This window comes from Harpegnathos saltator, unplaced genomic scaffold (assembly GCF_003227715.2).
Source record: "Harpegnathos saltator strain DR-91 unplaced genomic scaffold, Hsal_v8.6 scaffold26, whole genome shotgun sequence".
Taxonomy (NCBI): Eukaryota; Metazoa; Arthropoda; class Insecta; order Hymenoptera; family Formicidae; genus Harpegnathos; species Harpegnathos saltator.
In genome coordinates this window covers 625294-645405 of record NW_020230050.1, presented here as the reverse complement: position 1 = coordinate 645405, position 20112 = coordinate 625294, and the positions used below count along the sequence as shown (strand labels likewise).

General features: G+C 42.6%; 1 protein-coding gene across 1 annotated transcript in view; it reads right to left on the bottom strand.

Moving 5' to 3' along the window:
* E23 (ABC transporter G family member E23) overlaps positions 1–20112 on the bottom strand; it is a 272519-nt gene that overhangs the window by 45083 nt on the left and 207324 nt on the right. Inside the window, exon 3 of the mRNA XM_011143333.3 lies at positions 2324–2484. Within this exon, the coding sequence (XP_011141635.1) occupies positions 2324–2484 (161 nt within the window). The remainder of the gene's footprint in view (positions 1–2323; positions 2485–20112) is intronic.

The following is a 20112-nucleotide window of genomic DNA, read 5'->3' as shown; positions in this document are numbered from 1 at the left end:
AATAACGCGGCCGCGAACCGAAAGAGCGAGAAAGAGCCCGAGAAAGAGCCTACGCGAGTTACGGCACCTCGTGGTCGTCGAGCGGGCCGAACCAAAATGTTCACGAAAGAAAAAGGCGCGAATGTAACGAAAGACGGCCGAGTCGATTTTGATCCTACTTTCGACCTAGATGTTTTATCGAGCGCCGATTTAACTCAATGAGCGCGGCTGTCAGTCTCAGATCACGCGACCTGATTTGAGGGCTGCCAGATTTGGAATGTGGAGATCGAAAGAACTAGAGACTTTCACAGTGAAAAAAAGGAAAACTGTAATTTATAAAAATGTATTTGCGAAGGATGCATCGTTGAGTAAAGCATATTTAATAATCTGTCGAAGTTTTGATTCTACTTCCAACTTTTCTCTCTATCTCTCAATAGTCGCTTTAACGCTGATTCAGTACTCTGAGATCTACATCCCAATCCATTTTGATTGTATCCAGGCAAAGCGAGTTCTGAACCTGCTACTAATGGCAAATTGCGCGTTTTCTGTTATTGGCAGGCGCTCAACAGGACTTCCGTCTCTATAGAAATTTCGTCTTCATTGTTTCTCCAAAATCTACAGACGTTGGATAGTCCAGGTCGAAAGTAGGGCCGGAATTTCGACTCGGGGTCATACGAGCTTACGGAATGTCTCATCATTTTCAAGTTACCTCGTGGTAAATGAAGTTCAGTATTGTCAGTCTGGTTTCTGAAAAAAAATTGCGAACACGTTTACGTAATAGCGGAATAATCCAGTAGCTCCCTTTTTCTTCACACTGCACAGTGGGCCAGGAGACCGGTGACACTGGCCAAAATTCATATCTTGTTAAACACATGTAAATATCTAGCAATTACATGATTATATAAGGTTTTCGGCATCGCTGATTCCATTTCTGATGTCCAAATTTCGAAATTCAAAATGGCGGATGCAATATGGCGGATGAAAATACTAAAAATGGTCCAAATGTGCTGAAATTTGGTATTAGTAGGTTTTCGGGGTCGTTGATTTTAAATCCGTATTCAAAAATCATAAATTTAAAATGGTGGATCCAGTATGGCGGACGATTATTTTGACTTTGCTGGAGTAAAAAATTTTTAATTCAACATTGAAGATTCATTATTATTATTATTATTATTATTTTAGCTGTCATATTGGAACCACCATTTTGAATTTTGAAATTTTGACCACAGATTCGTATTCAGCGATCCGAAAAATGCCTAGATACCGAGTTTCATAGCAATCAGATAGATTTTAATTTTTTTGGCCGCCATATTGGATCAACCATTTTGAATTTTGAAATTTTAACAACAGATTCTTATTCAGCGACCTCGAAAACCGTTTGTACATATTTATTTGTCACATTTGACTTATTACTTTATGCTGCGCAGTTTGGGCCCACTTGTGCAATTTAGGTGTCCACAGCGAAGGGGTTAAGATATCTGGAGACATGACATCGCATCGCGATGAATGAATTCAAAATCGGCAACTTTGAAACACTATTCTTATCAGTTTGGAAACAAATTTGACAAAATCTCGAATTCTCGATAGTTCTTAGGATCTTCTAGCTTACCATGTATTCAAGTAAGTGCGACTTACGGTATCAAATATGATTTTTCTCTGGCGTTGTAATCAAAAATCGACAAAAAGGCGCCTATTCAAGTTATAGTGCATATCCTTACGAGCAATTTGACGTATCATATGATTGATTTTAGAGGGGAAGCTCAGTTTCATTCAGGAAAGTTTCATTCAGGTTCATTCAGGAAAGTTTCATTTGAAATTGAACAAGTGTACTATAAGATTTGAAATTATTAGTTTTATCAGACGAAACAAAGTCAATGTACCATGAAGAACTTCATATATTGATAAAAATAACTTTATTTGTTCAATTTAATAATAGGAATGTCCTGATATAATATCTGATAAGAAAAGATTCATAACAAAAGGTGTACGAAAGTCATAGAACGTTTAGATTTGCAAACACAGTTTTTTACATTCAAATCTTTCCACAAGCAATACCAATTAACATAAAACAACAATATTTCAACATTTACTGTAGGAAAGTGTATATAAATAGATAATATCACAAATGTTTGATTTCATGTAAGTTCAAAAAATTGCATTTTGGCCAACCACAGTGGACTTCTGGCCCATTGTGCACTGACGTGATCTTCAGATTTCTGAAGAATATTGATATCTGTAATGCCTAACACCGCATCCTATACTATTTTATGCCGTTCTGTTAAAAAAGGACTTTTAACGCGTGCGATGCTCGAGAAGACGCGCGAGATCCGCCGCATTTACATACCTGAAGGGCCCATAACGGCCAATAATTCGCCCGGCTTGACGACCCCCGAGACATCTCGGAGGAGCGCTCGCTTCTCCCTGACCACCTGCAATCCTCGGAAGATTAGCTGCACCGGACGAGAATCCAGCGGGCACACCAACTGCAGCGCTGAGCTTTCCACTCTGCAATCAGACGCGGAACATCGTCCGTTCGATTAGACTGTCTTTCCCTCCTCCTTCGTATTTTTTTCTTATTGTCATTGGGCAACCAAAAAAGTCCGTGCGATTTTGCGTTGATTAAAAATCAAATGAGGGCGGAAGTTTTCAGAAAAAATGTCTCAATCGATATACGAATAAATTTTATAATATATAAATAAGTCATTGGTAACCCTTCGTTATCAATAATGCATTATCAATAATTCTTCTGAACGTGCCGCATCTTTAAGGGGTTAGGCCACCTTGGACGGGTCAAAATCAGTCATCTCCAGGAATTTTTTCTAAAGACATAACAAAAGAAATACAAAAATGAAAATAAAGTATTTATTAAGCAACTCTTTAACCCTTTAACTGCTACGGTCGAGATAACTCGAGTGTGGAAAGAAAATGGCGGCCTTGTTACAATGCCACTAGGCATTGTCATGTATGTTCAAATACTACGTACATTGGCATAAAGAAAAAGAAAAGAGAGCCGGTATATATGTACATTTTTGCATAATCTTATATCATTATAAAACATTTTATAATTGTAAAAATTACTCAGCAAAGAGGGTCATACTGGTCATTTAATATCTCAGCAGTTAATGGGTTAAAGGAAAAAAATTATTTTTTTTATAGATATTTTAAACAAAATGGCGGCGTTGAAGCCGAGACACTTTCTGACCGACGCTCTCAGCGGTGTTTAGTCTCACGGCTACAGTATTGGACATAAAACAAAAGTGAAAAAATGTTTATTATTTAGATACTAGAAACTGAAGAAGTACATATGGATTTTGCGAAATATTAAAAACTTTTTTTGCAATTAACATTTTTGCACGAAACTTTTAGGTCAGAACATGAAATTTTTTTTCAAGTGTTTTTCATTTCCACAAAAATAAATATTTCTAAATTCAAAAAGGGCTCCCAGTGTCTCGGCGCCATTTTGTTTAAAATATTCACAAAAAAATGCTCTTTTTCCTTCAAGAGTTGCTTAATAAATATCTTATTTTCATTTTAGTATTTCTTTTATTATGTCCTCAGAAAAAGTTCCCGGAAATGACAATGATTTTAACCCATCCAAGATGGCCTAATTCCTTAAGTGACTCATCACCGATTTAAATCCATAAAGCAAATGTGCTCGAGCTACACTCGATTCAACAGACATTTGAAAATGACGCATAATCACGCCGCGACAAAGTTCATCAATTAACTCACGCAAACCTGTACTATATAATATGCATAAGCACGCCCGACAAGTCTCAACGACGTGAACTCAACCAGCATTGAACCCAAACAAAAACCGCGCCATCTTTCTTAGTCGCCTGATATTTTCCATCACCGCGTGTGACGTACGTGAGAAATGTCTGGCCGGACGGATGGAATTTCTGCTAAAATATGGACGATTCAGAAATCCGCCGATTGACAATGGCAGATTTCTGTTTGAATTAACCAGAAGACTCGAACTGCGCATTCTGGTAACCTCAATCGGACAATTTCCGTGTCGTCCATATTCCAGCGTGAAATTCTCCCATTTCCCTCCGTGCAGCGCGATTTCAGAACTTGTCGAGAAGGTTTCACTCTCTTCCCCGAAAATTTAAGGGATCAGCGAGATATGAGGACACACGAGAAAAATCCTCTTCAATTTCCAAGTTCCAGCGCGAAGAAGCTCGTCCGAGTGAACTTTCAACACGCAGCTCCTCCGAGGACTCCCGATTTCGCGCCCACCCCTCGCAGGCGCCGATACTCCTTCTTGATCTTTCCTACTTAATGGCCGCGGTTGTTCCCCGCCGATTTCGACGCCGCCTGGACGTAAAAGACCCGGCGCCGGTTTTTACGCGTTTCCTCGCTATCGGCCACGGTCCTTCACTCTATTCCTCGCCCCTCCCCCCGTCGTTCCCCTTCCCCTGATCTCGGGCTTGTAGTAAAACACCGGCGCGGGCACTTCGCATGCGAGACCGCGGAGTTATCGCCGGTGCTAATCGTGTTAATTAGCTCTCCGCCAGATCTACGAGGGTAGTCCCAGAAATACCTGACCTAACAAAGAAAACAAAAAAAATTTGGGAAAAGATATCTTTATTTCTCCACATAGTCTTCTTTTAGCTCAATACACTTTTCCCAGCGATGTTCAATAGCTTCGATACCCTGTTTATAGCGGGAATCGTCGAGCTCCTCAAAATAGCCATCAAGCCACCTTTTGGTCCATTGTTTTGACTGTTCCTTCGGCTCAGGTGTGAAGTGATGGACCCATGTTTTATCCATGGTTATGAATCGATGCAAAAACTCGGCTTTATTGCTGTAAAACTTCGCCAAACACTCGATTGAAACATCCTCACAACGCTGTTTTTATTCCAATCATGGCACCCATCTTGCGCACAGCTTTCTCATGTCCAAATTTTCGGTCAATATGCGATGTACAGCACTTTTTGAAATGCCTACCATGTCTGCTAACTCGCGCACTTTCAATCGACGGTCATCCAATACCATTTTGTGGATTTTCTTCACCATTCCTGACGTGGTCACCTCATTTGGTCGACTACTGCGATGTTCGTCTTGGCAGCTCGTACGGCCTCGTTTAAACTCTGCCACCCAATATTTTACTGTTGTAAACGAAGGAGCAGACTCCCCCAGAGTAGAATCTTGCTCCGCTTTCATATTGGTTGGACTGAGGCCTTTCAAATGAAAGTATTGTATCACATAACGATGATCAATTTTTTCCACGTTTACAAATTCACTGAGAGCGTTCACTATTGATGGCTGCCAAACAAATACTAAACAACGTAGCGTCGTCAAACTTCAAACTTAAGCTTTATAAGGTTGGTACTTTCTACCATAGTCATTCTTTTCAAACAACAACCGCTATCTATACGTCAGGTCAGGTATTTCTGGGACTACCCTCGTAGATAACTCCGCGCGTACCTTTCGCCACTTGAAATGTTTTCGTTAGGAAGGTGGAAAAAGAAACTAAGAGAGAGAGAGAGAGGGAGAAAGAGAGAGAGAGAGAGAGAGAGAGAGAGTGAGAGAGGGAGAAAGAAAGTGAGACGCGCTGAGATTGCACGTTGCGACGATCTTATCGCGGGACAGGAGGCGGGGAAGGTCAGGCCGTTTTAGTGCGGCGATTCGCCGAAATTGCCGCGAATGTCCCATAAAATCGCGACTCCGACGACGACTTTACGCTCGGCCGGCCAGCCAATTTCCGCTGGTCTAGCTGTCGTCCCGCGGCATTCGCGCGCGCTCGCGTGTGTCGTGTTAAAAAAGAGAGGAGCGACGTGGGCTCCGGCCAGGCGTCCTCCGCGTCTCTCGCGCGGCGTCCCGCGAGGGACGAGCTTCATAATAACAATGACGTCTCATGGCAGTTATTCCGCGACGGCAATTAAGCTCTGGCGTGCGTTACGCCGCGAGAAATGGCGTTTCGCAGTGCACGCCAGGCCTCGCGCACGATTCCGCGCGCTGGCGGCTCTCTCTCTCTCTCTCTCTCTCTCTCTCTCTCTCTCTCTCGCTCGCTCTCTTCACACGCCACCTGCCGCAGATTAGCCCCTCTCATTTCCCAAGGCCGGCGTTTCTTTCCACACGAGAGCCGCTGTCGCGATCTCGGACGCGCTCGCGCCCGTCTTTCCCTCGCCTCCGGAAATCGCAGATGCGGCCGCGATATTTCGCGGTGAGCCTTCGCCGACGCGCGGAATCTGCACAGGGATTTCGCAGGATTTTCTTCGACGGAGCATTGACTCCGATTACAATCGCTCTGATTAGAATTCCCCCGATGTGAGAAATAATGTAGAGATTCCGCAAGGTTCTCTTAGATACAGCATGGACTCCGATTACGATTCCTCCGATATGAATATTTGTCCTGAAATTGATTATTCCATTAAAACACCAGTTGGAGATCTTATCCATTCTTATTTCAAAGTCGAATGTGAATCGAAGTAGAAATGTTAGAACTCGTTAGATTTTTTGTGGGTTACGATGTGCTTTCGCGGCATCAGGGTCCTATTTTTATGTTAACTATGCACTTAATAGAAAAATCGAAAACCACAATTCGAACATAAAGTAAAGACAGGAAAGAAAAGTTCGAATTTTCTATTTAGAATCGCGTATTTGGAACGTTACACTTTTACCTTAAATCTGCGACTCGAATCGATTAAAGTTGGATCGTAGGAAATTTTTCACGTGAGAACTTGATTTCCGTGTAGATTTTGGAAAATCAAAGTAGATTCCAATTAAGTACCAAAAGAGAAATTTTCTATGTGAGAATTTGAACTTACGTAGATTTTAATAGATAAGATTAGATCCAAATTAAATCCCTAGAAATTTTGGAAACTTGAGTCTACTAGATTTTAAAAAATTGGACTAAATTTCAGTTGGTAATTTAAAAAATCATTTACATAAGAACTTGAGAATTCCCGCGTAGATTTTGCAAGATCAAACTAAATTCCAATTAGATTCCAAAAAAGAAACTTTCTATGTGAGGATTTTAATCTACGTAGATTTTGGGAGATGGGATTAAATCCCAAGAAATTTTCCATGTGGGAACTTGAATCTACGTAGAGTTTGAAAAATCGGACTAAATCTCAGTTGGAGACTCAAGAAATTATTTACGTGAGAATTTGAGAATTCCCGCGTAGGTTTCAAGAGATCAAACTAAATTCCAATTAGATTCCGAAAAAGAAACTTTCCATGTGAGGATTTTAATCTACGTAGATTTTGGGAGATGGGATTAAATCCCAAGAAATTTTCCATATGGAAACTTCAATCTACGTAGACTTTGAAAAATCGGACTAAATCTCAGTTGGAGACTCAAGGAATCATTTACGTGAGAATTTGAGAATTTCCGCGTATATTTTCGAAGATCAAACTCGATTTCAATCAGGTCCTAAAAAATAGAAAATTTTCATCTGAGAAATTCAATGGGCATAGATTTTGGCTGATAGACTAGTTCTCAGTTAAAGAGAATCCCAAGAAATGTTTCAGAAACAGGAAACGCGTGCGCGGGCGTAATTGCGCCATTCTTCTCCTCCTCTTCCTCTCCCTAAACGCCCGCTGTGACGAAAATATTATTATACGGAACCTAGAGACGCTTTATCATTCCGCGTTCTCCCGCAGATAATGGTAATGAACCCGGCGCGATAAAACACTTGCGTAAACTTTCGCGTGCACACTCATGGCGATACCGCAAGTGACAAGCTCACGACAATCGTCCATTGCGCGGCGTGGAGCGACGGAGGGAGGAGGAAAACGCGAGACAAATCGGTGCATTATATCGGGATCTCCCCCCCCTTCCCCTTCTTATCCGTCATGCATGGCCGCGTGACGTTGACGCGCGCCCCGAAATTGGAAAGAAACTAAGCCAAGAATATTCGCGAGTCACGCGCGCGCCGAAAAAAAAGACAACAACCGCGAGGGTCGTTGGACAACGAACTCTGATAATAAATTCCCAACATGGCGGTATCACGTCATCTCGAGGTCGTTGAACCCACGTTGTTGCGCGACGATATCCGCAGGGAAGAAAGCGCGCGAGGGGAACGCGGCAGCAGCAGAAATGACAGAACGAAAGATATAGAGAGAGGGAGAGAGAGAGAGAGAGAGAGGGGGAGAGAGAGAGAGGGAGAGGGGGAGAGAGAGAGAGAGAGAGAGAGAGAGAGAGAGTTTCCACAGTTGGTCTCCACGTGCCTCCCATCCCCTTGCCCCGCAACCCCGCGGTGGGGCCGACAGATTCGCCCCGATCGCCAATAAATCGCGCAGCAGGCGCGGTAGATTGGTGACGTAATGAACGTCATAGCTATTTTCGGAAAATGATCCTCGCTCACCGTCAACGAGAGAATCCACCGGCGTCGCCGACAGGAACTCGCGGTCGTCGCTCTTATCAGCGGAACACTCGCGGACGTCCGTCGGCCGCGCGCGACGTCTCACACGGAAATGGGATTTGCCGATTTTATAACCGCAATGATAGCAGAGAGAGGGAGGGAGAGAGAGGAGTTCTCTTCCTTTCGGACGGTCATGCGCGACGGCGAGTGTAATGCGTTTAACATTCGGCGGCGTGGAAAAAGAGGAAAGAGAAAGAGCGGGATCCTCCGAAGTGATGAAAGCTGGAGGGCAACAGCGAAAGGAGAGAATAAAAGCGACCGAAGAGCGAGGAGAAGGCAAACAGAGAAAGAGAAAGGGGGAAGAGAGAAAGGCACAGAGGGGTGAGCGGCGCTTCGCGCCTCCGCCGTCACGTGGACGAGGGTGGAAGAAGAAAAAACGAGAGCTTCGCGAGTGATATTTATCGTTCCCGCCATTCTGTCGGAGCCATCACCGTCGACCCTTCCTGTCAAAATAATCATCCAGTTCAGTCACAATGTGTCACGAGAGAGGCGCAGAGAGAGAGAGAGAGAGAGAGAGAGAGAGAGGGCGGGAAGAAGAGAAGACGCAATTACCCCTTACGAGCCGAGGCCGAGGGGGAGAGAGGACGGGGAGAGTCCAAGCCTTCCCTTCTCGCCTTCCCGCCCCTGTCATTCATTACACGCTTCCATCTTCATCCCGCTGCAGTCGCTCGTTCGTCTTCTTCTTTTCACCTGTTGGCTGCACGCTTTCGAAACTTGATACGCTAACTTACTTTTGCCCGCGCCGGCTGGGCGTTACTCGTTTTGTTACTGCTCTCGCGTCTCTCGCACTGTCGGTTGATTTTCTTTCCTCCCCTTCTTTCGCTGCATGTACACAGCGTCTACACGGGGAAAAATGTCGGCTTGAATGAAGCGATTTTCCGCTGAGGTGCCAACCTCAATTCAGCGAGCCCGCCTGAAGTCATTGGGACTCAGTCCGGATTATTAAGATTTTTGGATTTAACTCAAGGAGGACTCTCTGCGGTGTTTTCAGGGGTTCGTATAAATTATGAAGCCGACCACAACCCGCGAACAATTTCCTCCTCAGCATATCTCGATCGTAACCTTCCTTCGACCTTTATGTTAACTTCTTCATTTTTATCGCTTGTTTTTACGCATACATTCTCCCGGCTTTTTATCGCTAATAGAACTCACACAAAATGTTTGATCGAACGAGACAATCTTTCGGTAAAACACGAACGAAAAACAGAAGTTCCAACTGAGGTTGTCAGAATTCAGTCTAACCGATCGATCCAAAACTTCGGGCCAACTCGAACTCTGAAGTTCTGGCACGTTCGATCGGAGTCCCAGGAAATCGTTTCGCCCGAACATTGTTCCACGCAAGCAAACATTCTTCTTTCCTCCGTGCGGGACGCTGATCACCGCCCTTCCCGCCGCTCCTCCTCTTTCATCGCCCGTGGGGATATAATTTCGTAAGACGCGGGCAATTGGCGATTACAGTGATCGCACGGAGCCGCGGCCGAATTGAAGGGTTGCCGCGAAGCGTGACCGTTCAATCACGCGTGAATGATTGCGCGAATTAATTTCACCATCTCGCGCCCGGCCGTGAGTTAATTCTAGATTTCGTCGTGCCGCGCGTGCGCGCGCGCACGCGCACACATATACGCGCGCGCGCATGCGCGATCTCCTAACCGCTGGCCGCGCCGTCGTTCATTTTCAGACATTTTTATATCTGCTCAGCCGGGTGTCAAGTTGGGGTCACGCGGGGTTAAGTCTCGTTGAAGGAAGTTACGGGGCACGCCAAATTAATCCTGCGCGAGTTCGTCGACCCGGCCCCGGCGCGTCAGCTTTTTTCGCGCTTTCGCTATCGCGCACTTTTTCCGCTTTCGCGCCGGCGCGCGTATTCGTCACAACGACGGCGACGACGACGACAACGTGTCGCCGTGAAAACCGATATGTGTTTCAGCCCAGCCGGTAGAAGGACCGCGCACTCCGGCGCGAATCAAATGTTATCAAAGCGATGAGATACACGGGTAGACACTTTCGGCCGAGGACGCGCCGACATTTTGTAACTCGACGAACAAAGTTTTGGGGATTTCTATCGCATTTATTCACTCATATTCTGTACGCTTCTGATCGGACAATTCTCCGAAATATAGAGTGTTTAAGAAAAAGGGTTTAAGGGCAGATAGATAGTACTTACAAGATGGAGGAAAAGGTCCTAATAAACGTGAGTCGGAAAATTAATATTAACATTAATAATTAGTGTGCATAAGTGGGGGAGGAGAATAGATGTTTGTTTATATCCCAAGCAAGAGCAAGAAAGCAAGAGACTTTTCTCTTAAAGCACGGTTCTCTCTTCATCGATAAATAAACACACACAGACAAATTACATGAGAGGATATAAAAGCACCGGAAGCAAGCAAGTCATTCGCTTGAATTAAAATAAATATTTGTTCACAACTCCGTTAATATTAATTTTTCGATCCATGTTTATCAAGATTTTTTTCCCCATTCTCTTTGTTACTACTCTTTCCTTAAAGTCCTAATCTCTCTTTTTTTAGCATCCTGTATAGCCATTTGATGTAGACTGAATGCCAAAAGTATTGAACTAATATTGCAAGTTTTGAAATAACATTATTGATATTGTTACGCTAATTTGTTAAATTTATCTATACACTGTGATTGTGTTTATAACGAATGAATTTGTTCCGACCTAACCTAACCTGTTTTATCTTTTAATTTGAACGTTCACAGAAAATAGATTAGTTGATCAAACTAGACTAGGGTGATAGGTGAACAGTTATTAAATAAGCGCAATAACAATTGTTAAATAATCGAAGTATTTTCAGTAAAATTCATGGTAGATTTTCGAAAGTTTCTAATACTTAACGAGGAATTTCTTCTTCAAGGGGCTGCCATACACGGGAGTTTTGCCCCGATGGGACGCTAATTTATCCCTGCCAACTTCCCGTTGCACAGAATCGCAAATACTTCAATGTAATGCAAGAACGCGATGCACGTACAAAAGTGAATTGGAGCGTGCAATATGCGACGAAAGTGGTGAAAAACTTGAAAACTTACACCCGCAAGTAGTCAGCAAGTAGCGTAAAGACTCGGCTGATGGAAAAGTTTTGCAGCTCGCACATAGCGAATGCGTGTTTTCCTCGCTGTGAGAAAGTTTCAACAGACATTGTAGCTTCGCGGCCGAAGTGAGAAGCTCCGAAGTACGCTTAGAAGAGTTTGCCGGAAAAGCGCCTGTATATGCGTAATTATTGGGTTGATGCGTAATTTCGTAGCGTTTCTTTTTCAACGAAAGAAAAAAAAAAAGAAACAAGAAACGAAAAGGAAAACGAAAGAAAAAAATCCGTCCAAGAAAAAAAATAATTTTGTAATACCTTATACATTAATTTAAAGTTCTAACTTCACTCTTTATACCTCAGATAGTTTTGGAATGTTTTGGTTCGAATTTAATATTTAATTTTTCTAATATTTTATTTAATTTAATAATTTTTCCTCCAGTTACACGCTACGAAATTATGGACTAATGCGATACATTTTCCGCTAAATATGACCGTGTGATATCCCCTTAATTCCTGCGTGGAGAAACCTCAGTTCGTCGACCGAACGGTAACCCGACGAGAATTCCGTCCGCTGATGTTCGGCCGGATGTCAAGCCTCGCTCGACATCGTTAAGCACGATCGATCGGTTGAAAGCTTTCTGCGGGAGTCTTCCAATTCCCGAGACCGAAAAAGAAGAATCGGATGGGGATCGCTTTCCCGCTCTGTGTTCGTGGGAGAGGAAGAGCGCGTGTCGCTTGATCCGAGCTGTACGTACTTGAAGTTCATCGAGAGAACGAAGCAGAAACAATTGTTTCGCCGGACGTTTCCCGCTCCTCGGACCCTGTCTCCCTCCCTCCCTCTCTCTCTCTCTCTCTCTCTCTCTCTCTCTCTCTCTCTCTCTCTCACGCTCGCTTTCGTCAGCTTCTCCGCGCGTGGTGGCGCTTTCAATGCCGAGCGGAGGTCCTTGGGTCAAGTCCCGTCGAAGAAAGCTGAATCCACCGAATTAACCCTGGTCGGGTTCGTTGAACCGATGCGGAGATAATTAACAACTAGATCCCGTGGTATCTCCGCGCGCGATCTGCGGCCGCCGCCGCCGAATTCGCGCTGTTTGTTACGCGCGTGAGACGCCCGCCAGGTGGACGAAGTTCCCGTCGACTATCGGCCGACGACGAGGACCGGCAAAGGCCGCGATAAGCTCGGACGGCTCTCCCGCGAAAGAGTCGTCCGAGCTTATCGCGACTATGTCCACATCTGTTTCAAGCACCTCCACCCGCACGGCTGGAGCCAATCGTCGCGATAATGAGACCACGTTTCGGCTCGGTTACGCCGCTCGTTAATGCCCGTATGCGCGGCCCAATATGGCGTGGATACCAATTTCACTGCTGCTCGTTGGCGCGCGGATTCAATCTCCGCGAAACGTCTAGGCGATCTCGCGAGCTCCCCGGCGATGGTGCGAGAAACGTCTGTTCTGAGTCGTTTGTTTCTAGCCCTGCTCGCTTGTCACGGGAGGCTTTTGCTGGTCAGGTGCAAAATATGTCGAGATAAGAAAGCGTGGTCGAATAACTTTGCTTTTGTTCTAATAGTCAGTGGCAGTAAAATTAATGTGACGCGCAATCTTCGGTTGACGTACATTTTCTCATTGTTTCGTTGTCTTAATTTGACAGTTATTTTTACTGGATTGTTAGAGTTTTGGATTATTTTTAGGTTATTTTATGGTTATTAAATTGTTAGAGAGTCGCAATGCGGTTAGCGGATAGAGCGCCAGATTCGTAATCCAGGAAATCGGGTTCGAATCCCGCTAGGCCATTAACCCCTTCCGTGGCAGAGCAAAATTCAGTAAAATGCACTGAAACCGCCCCAAAAAAATGACGGGGCGGATTTTTTCAATAATTTGTATACTTCAGTTTTTTTGATCGTTGAAGCCGAATTTGAGATCAAAATATAGAAATTCAAAATGGCGGATCGAATGCGGCGACTAAAATGTTTAGAAATGCTTAATATTATAAATAAAAGTAATTGGTCATTTCTCAAGTCACTAAATTAACGATTTTTATATAAAATCGCTCTTAACGCTCTTGCTTCTCGCTGCGAACTCGTTCGCTGCTCGCTCTTCATCGCACATCCTCTGTTTTTTGGTACTACCGAACACTCGGATTCCTTTAGGCGCTGCGGTCAAACGACGCCGAACGTCGCGCGAAATCCATGGTGACGCCGCTGCCCTGTTCTAACGACGCCGATCCCTCCATCGGATGCTGCGGTCTCTCCTCAGTTTCTCCCTCTCACCCTTTCTCACTCACACATCCCGTGTGAGAAAAAAAATTTACAATTTTCCGACATTTTAATTTGATTACAGTTTTTTATTAACAAATTAAAAAAAACTAAGTTGAAATTCGTAATCAGCGACTCAAAAAATACTTGATAAAAATTCTGCAACAATAGTTATTACACTTAAAATTCAATACAACACGAAAATGATCTGGACGCACCGGTGCGTCCGTGCCACGGAAGGGGTTAAAAGAACTGCGCTCTCCATCTAGCGCAGAAGGGATGCTCGCACATCCCTTGAGAGTGCGAAAAAACATTTTTGAGGGTACGAGGAAAAGTTATTGTAATTAATAACGATTAAGATGAATTCTGAAGTAATCCGGTATTTTTATCATCAAATAAAAAAAAAGTGTTATTAAAATTGTATATTTTTTACATATCTGTATGTATACAGGGTCCTCAAAAAGTCCGGGAACGCTAAAATATTTCGGAAAATATGAAAGATACGAAAGAAATGTTTGATACAAAAGTTGTAGGGCTTAAAATGATCCATTTAATAATCATATCAGTTTGACCATAGGTGGCGTTGCTAAGGTCATATGAAGGTCAACTTTGTTTTTTTAAATGGAACTCCCTATTTTTTATTAGAAATTCTTGTAGCTTATCTCGAGAGTTTTCCAAAACACTATAATGAAGTCATCTTTTATTAAGTTCTTTTCGAGTTATGACGTTTGAAAGTTATAGTACCGCCGGCATTAGCATTACCCAAAGTGTACCGCGCGGAGGTGCGATGAGAAATGCTTCTCGGTCCACATATTCTAAAAACGAGTTGCGCTCACTCGTATCTTGCTCTTTGTCTCTTTTGTTTCTTTTTCCGATTATAATATCACATTTTTCTGTGAAAAATGTTGACCGAAAACGAAAGAATATTGTTACTTATATCGAAGATTTGGTGACCGTATTAGATCATATCAAGAAGTAGCTGACCTATTCAATGTTACACATCCTGATCTCGATCTTATTTCTAAGTCCACCGTTTGCAGAATAGTGACTCGTTTTTTTGAAACGGAAACAATTAAGGGCCGATCTCGTAGCGGAAGGCCAAAATCCGCAACTAATGATAAGACTTTGGGTGTTCTTCAATCATTTCAGGAAAATCCTCATTTGTCCGTATCAAAAACAGCACAAGCCTATGATATCAATGAAGGCAGCGTTTCTAACATTTTAAAAAAACATAAATATTATCCGTATAAAATTGTTATCGCTCGAGAACTTATGGAAGATGATTTTGATAGAAGAATTCAGTTTTGTGAAGAACTGATGCATCGGTGTGATGATAATGCTAACTTTTTGAATTTTATTATTTTTTCTGATGAAGCCACATTTCAAATAAATGATGCTGTTAATCGCCACAATTGGAGATATTGGAGTGATGAAAATCCATATTGGATGAGTGATCTTCGCACACAATATCCACAAAAATTTTATGTTTGGACAGGGATCTGTAATCGCGGTATTATAGGCACATTTTTCATAGATGGTGATTTAAATACTGAAAAATATGAAAATTTATTGCGAGATCATATCATTCCTGAAATTGAAAATTTATTTGACGCAAACATGCAAAACGTTTGGTTCCAGCAAGATGGGGTAGGACTTCATTGTGCGGTACGAGTTCGAGAATTTTTAAACCGTTCTTTTCCTAATCGACGGATAGGTAGGAGAGTTGCCATTGAGTGGCCTGCTAGATCACCTGATCTATCTCCTCTTGATTTCTTTTTTGGGGACACATCAAAAGTAAGGTTTATGCGACGAAACCATGTAATTTGGAAGACCTGAAGAATCGAATAATGAAGGAAGCATCTCTGATCACTTTAGAACAAATAAGCCATGTGATCAATAGTTTCTACGAACGTTTAGCTCATTGCCAAATAGTGGAAGGAAGACATTTTGAACATTTGATTAATTGAAAAAGTAGAAAATAGCTTGAAAAATGTTACTTATACACACACACACACACTACGGAGAGGGTTTGGAGTCTTAAAATACTGCGGGAGTGACGAACCGTAGGGTTCTAATCTCTAGTGACACACACACACACACACGCACGCGCGCGTGTTGGGTAATGCTAATGCCGGCGGTACTGTAACTTTCAAGCATCATAACTCGGAAAGAACTTAATAAAAAATGACTTCATTATAGTGTTTTGGAAAGCTCTCGAGATAAGCTACAAGAATTTCCAATAAAAAATAGGGGATTCCATTTAAAAAACAAAATTGACCTTCATATGACCTTAGCAACACCACCTATGGTCAAACTAATATGACTACTATTGGGTTAGCAAGAAAGTAATTTCGGTTTGCGCCAATAAATGGCGTTATGTTTGTGTCGTTATTCTTCTGTCAATGTTATAATTTTTTTCTTTTCACATTTAGTAGTTGACACTCTTAGGTTACTATAAAAACAAATTCCGTGTAATTTTGTTTACAACTGTTGGTTTACGGTCAACTTTAACATGGAGTGCAAAAATGATCATTTTCGACATATTTTACTTTTTTATTTTCGTAAAGGCAAGAAAGCGGCTGAGGCTCACAAAGAGATATGTGAAGTTTATGGTGTTGGTTGCATAACAGAACGCACGTGTCAGAATTGGTTTAAAAAATTTCGTTCTGGAGATTTTTCACTTAAAGATGACCAACGTTCTGGCCGACCTTCTGAAGTTGATGAAGATAAAATGAAAGCCATAATTGAATAAAATCGTCATATAACTGTGCGAGAGATTACAAAAATGTTAAATGTGTCACACAGAACAATTGAAAATCATATAAGACGTCTTGGATTCGTTAAGAAGCTGGATATTTGGGTTCCGCACGAATTGAAAGAAATTCACTTAACACAACGGATCAATATTTGCGATACGCATTTCAAACGTAATGCAATCGATCCTTTTTTGAAGCGAATTATCACTGGTAATGAAAAATGGATCGTCTACAACATTAATCGAAAAAGATCATGGTCCAAGCATGATGAACCGGCACAAACCGTATCGAAAGCTGAATTGCATCAAAAAAAGATCATGCTGTCAATTTGGTGGGATTACAAAGGTATTGTGTATTTTGAGATGCTTCCAAGCAACCAAACGATCAACTCAGATGTTTACTGCCAACAACTTATGAAATTGGAGGAAGCAATCAAAGAGAAATGGCCAGAATTGGCAAATCGTAAAGGAATCGTGTTCCACCACGACAATGCGAGGCCCTATACATCTTTAGTAACACGTACGAAATTATTGGAGCTTGGTTGGGAAGTGATGTCGCATCCTCCATATAGCCCCGACCTTGCATCATCGGATTATCATTTATTTCGAAGTTTACAAAACTTTTTAAACGGTAAAAATTTCAACAACAACGATGATCTCAAATCGCACTTGGTTGAGTTTTTTGCTGATAAGGACCAGCAGTTCTATGAGCGCGGAATCATGAAGCTACCAGAAAGATGGAAAAAGGTCATCGAACAGGATGGAAAATATTTGACCGATTAGAGGTCATTTTTTGTTTAGAAAAAATTGAGTTTTATTTCACACTAAAAAACCGAAATTACTTTCTTGCCAATCCAATAAATAGATCTTTTTAAGCCCTACAACTTTTGTATGAAATATTTTTTCGTATCTTTCATATTTTTCGAAATATTTTAGCGTTCCTGGACTTGAGGACCCTATATAGAATTCATTACATATCACAATGCGAAACTTAATACCATGGATAATAATTTTATAATATTAAAATGATAGTTAATTTTTATAAAACCACACTATATAATAATAAATTATTACAAATTAACTTTCTACCTTAAAACCCTAACAACTAATTTTTACCATAAAATATACGAATAATTTTTTTTGTAGAGACTGCGAAGGTTCATTAATAAATTTTTAGGGATGCGAAATAGAAAAAAATGTTGGAAAACCCTGATCTAGTGATAAGAGTAACCCTAAATGGAAAACTGGGCTCCGAAGAAGGAGAAATTATTAGATTTTATGTCTATTGGACATTATTTGTTGATTATTGATTTATATTGGATGCATCTTTTGACTTTGGCTTTACGACAATTTGGAGTGTACGTTTCTGCGTTTCCGGCATTATAAGTCAAGATGGCCGCGGCGAGCATCCAAAAGTCTTGATTGTTTATTTCTTATTCTTCTTACTCCATACGTTCCTGCACTTGAAAGTTTCTTGGAACGAAAAATGAAATCCATTCGGGTCTCCCACTTGGGATCACATTTCTGAAACATTACACCCTCCAATCCAAATCTTTGTAGACTTCCCAATCGGAATCCATCACAGTTCTCTTGGCAGGCGGCAGCCTAATCAAATTTCAGAATATCCTTTATCTTTTCCGAAAATTCCCGCCCTTGTTTAATTTTCAATACACAAAACCACACGAATTTTTTCGGTTGGCTAATACAATATACCGTTTCGCGCTCCTGCTGATTACATTTTCTACCATCTCTGAGTCCTGTCTCGAGTCCCGTGATTGCTATCTCACTACTACTTTTAATCGTTACTACAATTCTTAATACGCTCGAGATGGCACTTCCTCGCGACCGACACACGCCAGGCTCTCTTTCTCCCAGCGCTCCTAAAAATACCCCCACGTGTCGTCACCCTCGCTCGAGCCTCTCTCTCTCATTTCGCGCACGCGACGGTCGCCTAGATTCCCGTGCTCGCACGCGATTCGCACGATCCTGCCGAACCCGCGCGGGCCTTTTACCGCCGCCATCACCTGGCCGGGAGGAGAGCCCGAGCAAGAAACATTTACGCGCCCGCAGGAGACAGCGACTCTCGGGCGGCGAGGGCTCGCTCCGCCAGAGGTCGCTGGCCGACGATAAAACGCAGCGCGAATCGGGTCGGAGAAAGTCGCGCAACCCCGATTATTAACCCCGCCGAGCACTCGGCGACTCGTTCTCGCGGGGTTCGTTGAACCGGACTGCGCCGAGCGGTCGAGTTCGGCGAAGGGCGCCGCGCGCGCGGTCCACCTGATAAGGTCGTCGGATAAACTGCGAGCTCTCCAATTCACGCCCGAGCGCGGCCGCTCGGATGAGAGAAGAGCGCTCCGCTAGTCATCGCCGCCAGGCCGATAGATAAGCCGGCGTGACAAGCGCGTAAACGGACGGACGAACGAGCGAGCGATCGATCGATCGTCGGACGGACGGATGGATGGATGGGCGGCAACAGCTCGAGCGCGAAAGATAATCCCGGCGGGAAGAGAAACGGACGGACGCGCGGACGAATGCGGAGCGTATCTATCTCGATCACGTTCTCGTTCTCAAGGAGGAGTAATGGGATATCGCAGATGGCCGCCCCGAGGACACCCCTGGGTGTCGCAATACGCGGCGCTTGAGACGAGATCGACGCTTTCTCGGCTCGGATCGGGGTTGACTCTGAGGCACAGGATCTTAACCCATTACTTCCCAAGCGGACTATTTTATAGTCGATTGGTTTTTGGCTCAGAAAAGTGATAAAATCACATGAAAACTAATAACAAAATATGCTTTCCCACGTAACAAAATGATTTGATCTTGCAGAATCTGGAGTCATAATTTTGGAATTACCAACTGATAATTAAATATGGCGGCTCAAGGTTGACAAAAATTTTTTCATCAACTGTGAGCTTTTTATTGTGGAGAACTTCGAAAAATTTTGTCCAGAGCTGCCAGGGACAATTAAATTGATAGAGTTTGGCTACTCGAAGGATAAATAATGATTATTGATTCTATTTTATTAATTCAAGATGGAGGATACAATATGGCGTCCAAATATGCGAAAATCATACTTCATTGCGGTTTATATGTGTGAGTAGTCATTTCTTATGTTTTTGAGGTCGTTGAACACGAATCTTAGATCCGTTTTCAATTTTGCAATATGGCGTCCGAGTGCCAGGAATTCTCTAGATTTCTAAATCAGGAGGGGAGTGTAGAAAACATACAAATATTTTTTGCAATATTTGCCAGAAAAGCATTTTTTTATTATTATTCCTCCTACATAAACCTCCTATATAAGTATTAAAGAGGCAGGACACTTTTTATCTCGCCACATCTCCCTGAGAGTTTACACGTTGAAATTATGAAAATGTGAGGAATATGAAGTGTAAACTATAGAGGGGGATATTTGCAATCGACATAGTGTTGCAAAGTAGCCAATTGGAACACAGATGGCGTTGGAAGGAGGAGACAAGATTATCCAAACGAAAAAGTATGAAAGAAAAATGAAAGATTACACAGCCCCACAAAAAGAGTGGTCGGTGCCTAACACCGGACAAGTATATTCTTATGTATTTTGATCCGCTGAATCCGAATCCGAGGTCAGAATTAGACAATTGCTAGCTTTATTGTCCCTAACCTCAAAAAACTGATCATAACTTCACTTAACAAAATTAAGCTGTATATGGTTGAATTCAGCTTAAAAAATGCTAC